This window comes from Chiloscyllium plagiosum, unplaced genomic scaffold, assembly GCF_037043375.1.
Source record: "Chiloscyllium plagiosum isolate Xiang-an unplaced genomic scaffold, Cpla_swu_hap1 HiC_scaffold_3, whole genome shotgun sequence".
NCBI classification, from domain to species: domain Eukaryota; kingdom Metazoa; phylum Chordata; class Chondrichthyes; order Orectolobiformes; family Hemiscylliidae; genus Chiloscyllium; species Chiloscyllium plagiosum.
In genome coordinates, this window is record NW_028270141.1 from 121,028,333 (window position 1) to 121,040,497 (window position 12,165).

The window sequence follows — 12,165 nt, forward strand, 5'->3', positions numbered from 1 at the left end:
CTCAATCAAGTTTGTGAGACATGATTTCCCACGCACAAAGCCATGTTGGCTTTCCAAATACATGTACATCCTGTCCCTCAGGATTCCCTCCAACAACTTACCCACCACTGAGGTCAGGCTCACCGGTCTATAGTTCCCGAGCTTGTCTTTACCGCCCTTCTTAAAATTAATTAATTGGTAGATTAAAGAGAATTAAAATTAATACAATGACAAAAGTTATTGCTAAAACTAAAGGTTGTCATTTTTATAAATATATACAAAATAAGCTGGATGAATGAAAAATAAAATTTAATTCATGCATTTCAACAATAGAAATGTTCTATTTCTGGAAACAGAATCAAAGATCATTACCTTTAGAGGTTCATTTGCATTTACATATTCTTCTGGATTCTTTAAAAACTCGTCTCTAGCAGTTGGATGAGAAAAATAATAGTATTTTTCTCGATATTTAGCACTACAATCTTGATCACCTGGATAAAGGACTGTTTTTTCTTTTAAGGCCACAGGACAGTAATGTTTACTTTCACCCATCTGTCTGTTTTTTCGTTGGGCCAAATCTTCATTCTGGAAGAAAATTGAAATGATGTTTAAGTTTTGTACCACTTACACAACAACCAAATGACAATGATTTCACTATTTATAATTTACCAATATTTGTTCAATAATAAAAGTGATCAGAATATTTTATTAATATTTTAATAGTACATTTCTTTATGTCCTCCTCTAAATTAAGTAGGGCATTTGGTACAATTTGGAAAGATCATAGTGCCATCAGGAACTGATCTACAAATTTAAATAGGGATCTGGTGCTTTTCTGCAGACCAGAAGACAAAGAGTGTGTGCGTGCGTGCTTGAGCATGTGCACGCATGTACGTGTGCATGTGTGTTTGGTTTTGTTGAATACACAATATGGTATTTATTGATTAACTACAAGTATTCAGACATTACATGAATATGAGCTGCATTAATATGGAGAATGTTAGGAGTATACCAGCCTGAGGTCTGTGTCCTGTAGTTCTGCTTGTGCTTTGAAATACCTGTGATATCATCACAGTGGGTAGTGCTGACTGCAGTTTATCAAATATTGATCCTTTCACACTCATATAACATATTACCCCACAATTCTTTTCTCTTCAAAGTTATAATGTTGTACATTTACTTATATATTTACAGTTACCACTACCCAACCTCCCCCCAAGGTCTTCAACTTTACAAATTCAGATGATCCAGAAGTTCCATCATTCTTCCCAAACATGTTCTATTTGGATCTGGAAAGAATCACAGATTCACATTATGATGAGTTAAAGGTAGTTAACTTGGACTGTCCTCCTGATTGTCTGAGGTCTGTAGTTTTATTCTAAACCAGAGGGTTTTTGACTTCTTGCATTTCTTTTGCAGATGAATTTCTGTTCTTTATAGTAGCAAGGTCCTTGCTAAAGTAGTTGTACATTCCTTTCAGGCAAAAGAACTCACCAAGAAAATTTAAACCATTATGGTTTAAATGCAAATTAAGGATAGCATAAGATTCAAAGAGGATTCATATAAAGTCACTAGAAAAAGTAGCAAAATCACAGACTGAAAGCAGTTCAGAATTCATTAAAGGAGAACCAAGAGATTGACTAAGAGTGGAAAAATAAAGCATGTCCTACCTTAGCAATTTCATGCATTACTTGCAATATCTTCTTACAATATTTGGGCAGTACCAATGCCTAAGAACACCTATCCATTCCTTATTTGCAGGTCTACTGGGGTGTCGCCATTTCCTCATCAGAACTTTGTTTCAATATAATAACACTCCAGAACCCCTTCAGATTCAGCCTCAGCTTCAGTGTGAGCTTCCTGTATTACATTATTCAATCCTGGATTTGCTCTCTGAAGACTTGCCAAATACTTTGAATTAATCACTTATTTATGGCAAGTTTCAGCTACTCTATTATCCATTTATATATTACCTTGACTACTGATGATGGACTTGGTTTAACCATTGCTCTGATGACTATACATGATGGGAATGTACCTGGAACTTGGTCCTGTAACTGTTCGACCTCTTTCACCTCAGATTGGCTTCCTATGATTATAGGCAAAGTTGGCAAAAGCTAGCTTTACAGGCAAAGTAAGCTTTACTTCAGCCAAATTATTACCTTGAAGTAAGCCAAATCAAATTATGGCTAATTTCTTAACAATTCCTACAACCATTGTTCTGGACAACAAGTCACATTCTAATTTTATTTTATACAATCAAAGGGGGATATATTCCTCATTTATACTATCTACTATCACTTTTGATTTCATTTCATTCTCTGGATGGAAAGCTTGAGTAACATGCAGTGAAAGAGTCTAAGTGGCGACTATATCTCTTAATATAATCATGTGTTTAGCAATGTATTTGAAGAAAAAGGGATTATCTTCCTATTTGACGGAAATTCTGCATGCCTCTCATCTACTCTATTCACCTCTCAGTTTTTACCTCCAGTTTCCTGATTGTAGTCAACGCAAAAAAAAATGTTTCCATATCATTTTTGTTTTGAGTTCCATTTTCAAATTCACAGTTACAAACCTCAATAAGTCCTTGCACTTCACTTGCAACTCCAAGCATTCTGAATAAAAACAATGGCTACTTGCTTTCCATTCATTCTCCCATTCTCTATCCTCAATTCTACAAGGGTAATGGAAAAAAAGTTTAATTTTATGGATCAGCTCATAATCATCAGACATTACTGCTGTCTATCAGTTGCAACCTTCAAGTCTTTAACCTGAGTTCTTATTCCAAAATGTTGTGAGTTTTTAACTTTTATGAAAAAATAATCTCTGTGATAACTTTGTACATGGTTTAAACTCCAACACCTCGCACCCATCTGTCAAAATTACTTTGCTTAAATTTTCAACTTTACATAAAGTTGCAGAAAAAGTAGCAGACTGGAAGCAGTTTAGAAATCAGCAAAGGAGACCTGGGAGGTTGATTCAGAGGGGAAATTTAGAGTATGAGAATAAATATGCATGAAACATTAAAAATGGTATTTAAGAACTATAAGCATGTAAAAAGTAAAAGATTAGCAGACAAATGGAGACTCCTTACAGTCTGAAACATGTTCCTACATGCTCTACTTTACAAATTTTACGTGCTGCGAACAATATCTCGTTATAATACCTGGGCGACACCACTATATAAGAACTACCATCTATTCCCTGTCCATAGGTAAGTATGTGAGGGTGTTTCACATACTCATCAGACCTTTGTTTCTAGTATAATAATACTCTGAACCCCCTTCAGCCTTAGATTCAATGTGAGCCACCTCTGCTAACTTACTTAACTTTGGATCTGTTCTCTGAGCCTCAATTAATGAAGACTTGCCAAATACTTACTTTGAATGAACATCTTCATTTAGTTCTATTTTACCTTATACAATCAAACTGGAATAAATGCCTCACATCCTTTTAATTTCCTTTCAGCACCTGGATGTAAGTTTGTCCAGATTCTTTCTTAAATAACAAACTTTTGCGTCTATACTTCAGGAATAACACGTGTGAACCCAGAATAGCCTGTTCTAATGTCATTATCCTTGGAAATCTTCTCGGATATTGACGCATACTTGTCAATTTATTTTCCATGAGCAGTGTCCAATTTTCCATCAGCCACTTCATCTTGTTTCCTATATTCTGAGCCTGTGCCCTTGGGTCTTAATCGCTCCTACTCGTGGAACATTTTCTCCACATCTATTTCACCCTAAAAGGAACAACCCAAATGGAACATGATGGGTCTGAACTCTCCATTTCCTTTCTGAACACCCCTCAACTGTTATTTTGTATATTTTCCTACAAGCAGTTATTCCCAGTCTAATTTGGCCAGATCCTTTCTCTGCTTTGGCTCCTTTACTATATCACACTATGTCCCTATTGTACTAACATTCTGTCTCCCATCCCCCTCTCAAACTAGTTTAAATTGTAATCAAACTGTTTTAACCCATGGAGAGTAAGAAACATGTATTGCTAACTTATAATTCTAGAACTGAAATTCTGTCCACCTTTTTTTAAAATTCCCATACTCATAAATATTCACTCAAACAATCAAGACAAAGCACAAAAATTATGGATGGGATGGAACAAAATAGTCAGTAAAGCACAGTCCTGGCAAGAGTCTGTACTACAGATGTTAATGAGTTATTTTCTTTTGGATCCTTTTGAACCCTATTCATGGTTAAGATTTTCTCTTTCACTGTCTCTGAAGGTATTTTATCACTTTTCTTTCCAACAAGGGAATTCACAGAGAAAGCTGTTTACAGGATAATTAGGAGTGAAAATAGGTGCCAGGAAATCTTTTGATATTTCTTGACAGGAGAGAGAAATTTTGGAGTTTTTCTCCTTCAAAGGCTGGACGTTTTTGCTATATTGACCAAACATAAAGTGGTTCCAATTGCCCAGGAACCAATCAAGAGGCTGTTATTATGCTGAGCATGCAAAAAATCCCCAATGGAAAACCATTCAAAAGATGAGTGAAATTGCTCAGATACACACCTAGGAGCAAACACATGGTGCATTGTCACCCACTGCTTGTAAAAGGCAACATTGTAATACAAGTCACTCATTTTTAAAACTGCAACATCTCCTTCCACAGCTTCCTTAGTTTAAATCAGTACTTTGCCCGGTTTTTAGTCCACAGTCGAAAAAGTAAAAGTGGTGTTTCAAGTGGATGATCGGCCACGAAGAAATTGAATAATGGAGCAGGCTTGACAGGCTGAAGGCTGACAGGTTAAGCCCCACTCCCTGCAACTGGATCCTCGGTTTCCTGACCTACAGGCCACAATCAGTGAAGACTGGGGACAACGTCACTAACACTCAACACTGGAGACCCCTAGAGGTGCGTATACCCCTCTAGATCTCTACTGTACTCAGTGTATACCCATGATTGCGTCGCTAAATATCAGACTAAAGCCATTTACAAGTTCGCTGATGACAGCACCATAGTCAGTCGAATCTCAGATGGCGACGAAACAGGCTACAGACGGGAGGTGGAAGACCTGGAAAAATGGTGCACTGAGAACAACCTAGCTCTCAATGCTGGCAAAACCAAGGAACTCATTGTTGACTTTTGGTGGGATGATACTCATGTCCCCCTTACACATTAACAGCACAGAGGTGGAACGAGTGGAGAGTGTCAAGCTCCTGGAAGTGGTCATCAACAACAAGTTTTCTTGGTCACTTCATGTGGACGCACTGGTTACAAAGGTCCAACAATGTCTCTTGTTCCTCAGGCAGCTGAGAAAATTTGGCACGACAGTGAATATCCTTGCCAACTTTTATAGGTGTGCCATCGAGAGCATTCTGTCACTATCTGGTATGGCAACTGTCCATTCAAGATCGAAGATGGTTACAGAGAGTGGTGAACTCTGCCCAGACAATCACAAAGGCCAACCTCCAATCTATAGAATCCATCTCCCAGGCCTGCTGTCAAGGAAAGGCCACTAGCATTCTCAAAGATCCATCCCACCCTGGCAATGCTTTTTTACAACCTCTACCATCAGGGAGAAGGTACAGAAGCCTGAACATATGCACCAGCTGGTTTCGAAACAGTTTCTACCCTACAGTTGTTAGAATATTGAATGGACTCACAAACTCATAACATTCGCCTGTACCTGTGTTTTTGTTTTGCTGCTATTTACGTATTATTTACTTATCTATGTTATTTAACTATGTGGTCTGACTGTATTGTTCGCAAGATAAAGCTTTTCACTGTGCCCGGTATACATGACAATCAATTTCAAATCAAATCAATTCAATTCAATTCAGTTCAGTTCAGTTCAAATCAATTCAATTCAAATCAAATCAAATCAATTCAAATCAAATCAATTCAATTCAGTTCAAATCAATTCACATCAATTCAAATCAATGGTCCACTCCTGTTTCTGTGTTCCAATATTCCTTTATACCCACAATTGCTTCACAAGCAAAACTGATTTGCAATTGATAAAAGTGCAATGAACATAATATGATTTACAAGTGAAAAATATTCTTTGTATTAATTCTTGCCTGCCATAAAGTCTATTAAATGTTACATCAAACAAATATTTGCTGCATTTTTAGGTAAAGTACATTAATGGCTAAAGGGGGTCCTGTAGATGTGGTATATCTGGACTTCCAAAAGGCATTTGATAAGGTGATGGACAAAAGGTGAATATGCAAAGTAAGGTCACGCAAGGTTGCTTGGATTAGCTTGGATTGGAGAACGACTATTAAGTAAAGAGTTAGGTTAAATGACTCTTTTTCTGGTTGACAACATGTGATTAGTAGGATTCCACAGAGTTCAGTCCTTGGGCTTCAACTATTGACAATCTATATTAATGACTTGAATGAAGGGATAGAATGTAAAATAGCAAAATTTGCAAATTGCACTAAAATAGGTGGGAACGTAAGGTATAATGAAGAAATAAGAAATTTGCATGGATAGGTTAAGGTGAATGGCCAAAATTTAGCAGATGAAATGTAACATGGATAAGTGTGAGGTTATCCATTTTGGTCAAAAGAATAAAAAGATAACTTATTATTTGAAGGGAGAAAAACTACAAAATGTTTTGGTGCAGAGTATGCTCGTAAATGAAAACTAGTCATAGAGTCATATAGCGCAGAAACAGACCCTTTGGTCCAACATATGCCAAACATAATCCCTAACTAAACTAGTCCCATCTGCCTGCTCTCCTGGCCCATACCCTTCCAAACCTTTCCTATTCATGTCTCTATCCAAATGTCTTTTAAATGTTGTAATTGTACCTGCATTCACTTTCTCAGGAAGTTTAGTTAAAAAAAAATTACCTCACATGTCTTTTTCAAATCTTTCTCCTCTCACCTTAAAAGTGTGCACCCTAGTCTTGAAATCCCCCATCCTAGAGAAAAGACAACTACCATTAACTCTATCTATATCCCTCATTATTTTATAAACTTCTATCAGATGGCTCTGAACCTCTTACACTCCAGTGAAAAAAGTCCCAGCCCAGATAACCTTTCTTTATAACTCATGCAGATCCAGCAAGAAATAGGGAGGACAAAGAGAATTTTGACATTTATTGACAATTGGTAATATTATTTGGCAATAAGGAATGGAGTATAAAAGTAGGGAAGTGTTGTCGCAATTGTACATTGCATTGGTGAGACTGCATCTGGAGTACTATACAATTTTGGTCCCCTTACCTGAGGAAGGGTGTAATTGCATTGGAGGCAGTTCAGAGGAGGGTTCACTAGATTAATTCCAGAGGTGAAAGGTCTGTTTATTAGGGGAGATGAAGCAGTTCCGGCCTACATTTGCTAGAATTGAGAAGGATGAGAGGAGACCTAATTGAAGTATATAAGATGCTAAAGATCATTCCTCTAGTGGGGTGAGAGGTCATAGATTTAGGCTAAGGGGTGGCAAACCTAAAACAGATATGAGGAGGAAATGCAAAGCAGCATGCATCTGTGGAATTCACTACCCCAGGGTGGAGTGGAAGCTGAGTAAATTGAAGGAGGAGATTATCAGACTTTTAATTAGTTGAAGTGTTGTGGGGACTGGACACAAAAGCGGAATTGATGCAGAGATAACATCAGCCATAATCATATTAAATGGTGGAGCAGGCTCGAGGGGCAGAATTGCTGATCCCTGCTCCTAATTCTTATCGTCATGCTCCTCCCACAACAATAACTCAACAAAACTCAAAAAAACAAACATTTATTTCATGTTGGTTCACTAAGTGCACAACCTAGGCTTATTGCTGGATTTGATCAGGAATCAATGAAAATTTTTCTTGAAAACAATCTGTTGCTCTTATAATTTCAAACAAGTTTTCTTTAATGCTGTTCATCAAGGCATTAAAGTTATAGTCCATTGATGTAAATTTGTATGCAGTTTTTAAAGTGGCAAAATATATGTTTTTTGCATTAAGTTACATAATGAAAAATGTGAAAATTTTAGGAGTAATATCAAAATGAATAACCAATTTTAGAATACACTTACTTCTTCTTCCTCTTCCTCATTCTCCTCCTCTTCTTCTTCAGCTTCCTCTTCTGCTTCTTCTGTGAATACTTCAGCATCTTCTTCTTCTTCATCAAGGTCTGCACCAGATAATTCCCAGCCATAGTACTTAAAGGGTTCTGTAACAGTTTGCAATCAATTTGAATTTAAAATTAAAAATGTTTGTTTGAAATACCTTTACCTCATGTGCAAAAACCATTGGACGTTTCAAAATTTACCTGCAAGTTCTGTTTTATGATGTTACTCTGAGTAACAATAGAACCAAGTAAGAACTCCAAAGGCTTTTGACTGAGGTTTCTCATCAAGAGCATCAATTGTTCTCACAAATCTCAGAGATGACAGGGATAGTGGCAGAATGGAGAACGTTGAATTACACTCTTGACTTGTGCCTTATGTCTATAACGGAGTGACTACTTAGATGACAGTTTTGTCATTGTGAGGGATTGAGCAGTTAAGTAAGATTTTTGTTTACATAGAAGATTATTTTAAGGTATTTCTATATTTTGATTTTTTGGTATCAATGAGTGTTTCTTTTAAAGAGTGTCATCATCAATAGAAATTTTCATGGATGTAAATATGCCTCCTGAGGTATGCCCAAGATGGATAAATGAGTTGACAATGAATTAGCATTGGGACTATGAAGGGCAATTTGAATAATTGGGGGTACAGGGATGGGTAGATAGGCATAGGTGGCAAGGTCCCATTGTATTCTGGGATAACCTTCTTCACTGTCCACAACAACACCAATTTTGGTGTCAGCTACAAACTTACTAACAATACCTCCTATGTTCACATCCAAGTCCTTTATATAAATGATGAAAAGCAGTGGACCCATCACTGATCCTTGCAGCACACTACTTGTCATAGGCGTCCAGTCCAAAAACAACCCTCTATCACTATCCTCTGTCTCTTGCTTTCAAGCCAATTTTGTATCCAATTGGCTAGCTTTCCAGGATCCCATGCGACCTAACATTACTAACCAGTTTACCATGCTGAACCTTGTTGAATGTCTTCCTGAAGTCCACACATGTCATCTACCATTATGCCTTCATTAAACTTCCTTGTCACCTCTTCAAAAAACTCAATCAAGTTAGTGAGACATGATTTTTCATGCATAAGGCTATGCTGATTATTCCTAATCAGTCCTTGCCTTTCCAAATGCATCTAAATCCTGTCTCTCAAAATTGACTTCCACAATTCACCCATACCCTGGTTTTTCCTTACAGCTTTTCTTACATAAAGACACCACATTAGCCAACCTCCAGTCTTTCGGCTCCTGACTCATGGCTATCAATGATACAAATACTTCATCAAGGGCCCAGTAATCTCTTCCCTAACTTCCCACTAACTTCTGGGAAACACCTGATCAAGTCCAAGGGATTTATCTACCTTGATGCGTTTGAGACCTTCAGTACGCTTTGGCAATATGAACTCTTTTGAAGACATAACTATTTATTTCCCCATGTTCCCTGGTTTCCAAGTCTTTCTACACCATAAATACTGATGCAAAATATTTATTATCTCACCCATTTCCTGTAATTCCACACAGAAACAGCCATACTGACCTTTAAAGGGCCCTAATCTTTCACTAGTTACTCTGTTGCCTTTAATGTATTTATAGAATCCCTTTGCATTCTCCTTAACTACATCTGCCAAAACTATCTCATGACCCCTTTTCGCCCTCTTGATTTCCCTCTTAAGGATATTCTTACTTCTCTTATACTCTTTCAGGGATTCGCTTGATCTCAGCAGTCATTACCTGAAATATGCCTTCTCCTTTTTCTTGACCAGAGCCTCAATTTCTCAATTCATCCAGCATTCACTCCACCTACTAGCCTTGCCTTTCACACTAATGGGAACACTTGTCTCTGAACTCTCACTATCTATTGATTAAACTTAAAATATAAGCCATAAGTATTAATTTAACCTGGAGCAGTGTTTTGTAGAGGACTAAGACAGTGCTATTTTCTGGGTCTGTAGACTGAAGGAAACAAAAATGGCCTTTAGTAGAGTGATATGCTCTTCTTGTCAGATGCGGGAGTTTAGGGAGAGTTTACGGGTTACTGAGGATTATATCTGCAATAAATGTCGTTGGTTGCGAATCCTATCAGATCAAATGGATCACTTGGAGAGGCAGTTAGAGGCAATGAGGAATTTACAATAGCAAGGGTATGTGATGGATGGCAGTTATAGATGGGGGTAAAGTCTCAGACACAGTCACTTAGATAGGTTAACTCCAGGAAAGGTAAGAGAGGTAGGCAGGTAGTGCAGGAGTCTTCTGTGGCTCTCCCCATTTCAAACAAGTATGCTGTTTTGGAAAATGTACGGGGTGATGGATTCTCAGAGAATGTAGCACGAACAGCCAAATTTCTGGTATTGAGACTGGCATTCTGGTATATGTCGGGTTCCAAGCAATCAATTGTGTTAGGGGACTCTCTAGTCTGAGGTACAGACAGACATTTCTGTGGCCAGCAGTGAAAAATCAGAATGGTGTGTTGCTTCCCTGGTGCTAGGATCAAGGGTGTCTCAGAGAGTGTGCAGAATATTCTCAACGGGGAGAGGGGCCAGCAGGAGGTCATTTTACACATTGGAACCAACGACATAGGAAGGGAAAAGGTTGAGACTCTGAAGGGAGATTACAGAGAGTTAGGCGGGAATTTAAAAAGGAGGTCCTCGAGAGCAGTAACATCTGGATTACTCCTGGTGCTACGAGCTAGTTAGGGCAGGAATAAGAGGATAGAGCAGATGAATGCATGACTAAGGAGCTAGTGTATGGGAGAAATATTCACATTTTTGGATCATTGAAAGCTGTTTTGGGTAGAAGTGACCTGTACAAGAAAGATGGATTATACCTAAATTGGAAGGGGACTAATATACTGGCAGGGAGATTTGCTAAGCTGCTCAGGAGGATTTAAACTAGTAAGGTGGGCAGGGGGTTGAGACCCAGGGAGATAATGAGGAAAGATTTCAATCTGAGACTGGTACAGTTGAGAACAAAGGTGAGTCAAACAGTCAGGGCAGGCAGGGACAAGCAGAGGACAATGTAGGACTGATAAATTAAACTGCATTTATTTCAATGCAAGAGGCAGATAGGGAAGGCAGATAAACTCAGGGCATGGTTAGGAACATGGGACTGGGATATCATAGCAGCTACAGAAACAATGAATCAGGGATGGACAGGACTAGCAACTTAATGTTCCAGGATACAAATGCTACAGAAAGGACAGAAAGGGAGGCAAGAGAGGAGGGGAGTAGCATTTTTGATAAGGGATAGCATTACAGCTGTACTTAGGGAGGATATTCCCGGAAATACATCCAAGGAAGTTATTTGGGTGAAACTGAGAAATAAGAAAGGGGTGATCACTTTATTGGGATTGTACTATAGACTCCCTAACAGTCAGAGGAAAATTGAGAAACAAATTTGTAAGGAGATCTCAGTTATCTGTAAAAATAATAGGGTGGTTATGGTAGGGGATTTTTACTTTCCAAACATAGACTGGGACTGTCATAATGTTAAAGGCTTAGATGGAAAGGAATTTGTTCAGTGTGTACAAGAAAGTTTTCTGATTCAGTATGTGGATATACTGACTAGAGAAGGTGCAAAACTTGACCTACTCTTGGGAAATAAGGCAGGGCAGGTGACTGAGGTGTCAGTGGGGGAGCACTTTGGGGCCAACGACCATAACTCTATTAGTTTTAAAATAGTGATGGAAAAGGATAGACCAGATCTAAAAGTTGAAGTTCTAAATTGGAGGAAGGCTAATTTTGACAGTATTAGGCAAGAACTTTCAAAAGCTGATTGGGTGCAGATGTTTGCAGGTAAAGGGACGGCTGGAAAATGGAAAGCTTTCAGAAATGAGATGAGAGTCCAGAGACTGTATATTCCTGTTAGGGTGAAAGGAAAGGCTGGTAGGTATAGGGAATTCTGGATGACTAAAGAAATTGAGGTTTGGTTAAGAAAAAGAAAGAAGCATGTGTCAAGAAAAGACAGAAGAGATCGAGTGAATCCTTAGAGTATGAAGGCAGTGGGAGTATACTTAAGGGGGAAATCAGGAGGGCAAAAAGGGGACATGAGATAGCTTTGGCAAAGAGTTAAGGAGAATCCAAAGAGTTTTTACAAATATGTTAAGGATAAAAGTGTAATTAAGGAGAGAATAGGGCCCCTCAAA

The 12,165-nt window shown here is 38.2% G+C and overlaps 1 protein-coding gene across 3 annotated transcripts in view; it reads right to left on the bottom strand.

Moving 5' to 3' along the window:
* Positions 1-12,165, bottom strand: part of ak9 (adenylate kinase 9) — a 274,249-nt gene that overhangs the window by 85,316 nt on the left and 176,768 nt on the right. For all 3 annotated transcript variants that reach the window (XM_087983041.1, XM_087983046.1, XM_087983034.1), the window contains 2 exons: positions 7,979-8,115; positions 352-564 (listed from right to left, as the gene is read on the bottom strand). In XM_087983041.1, the coding sequence (XP_087839167.1) occupies positions 352-564; positions 7,979-8,115 (350 nt within the window). The remainder of the gene's footprint in view (positions 1-351; positions 565-7,978; positions 8,116-12,165) is intronic.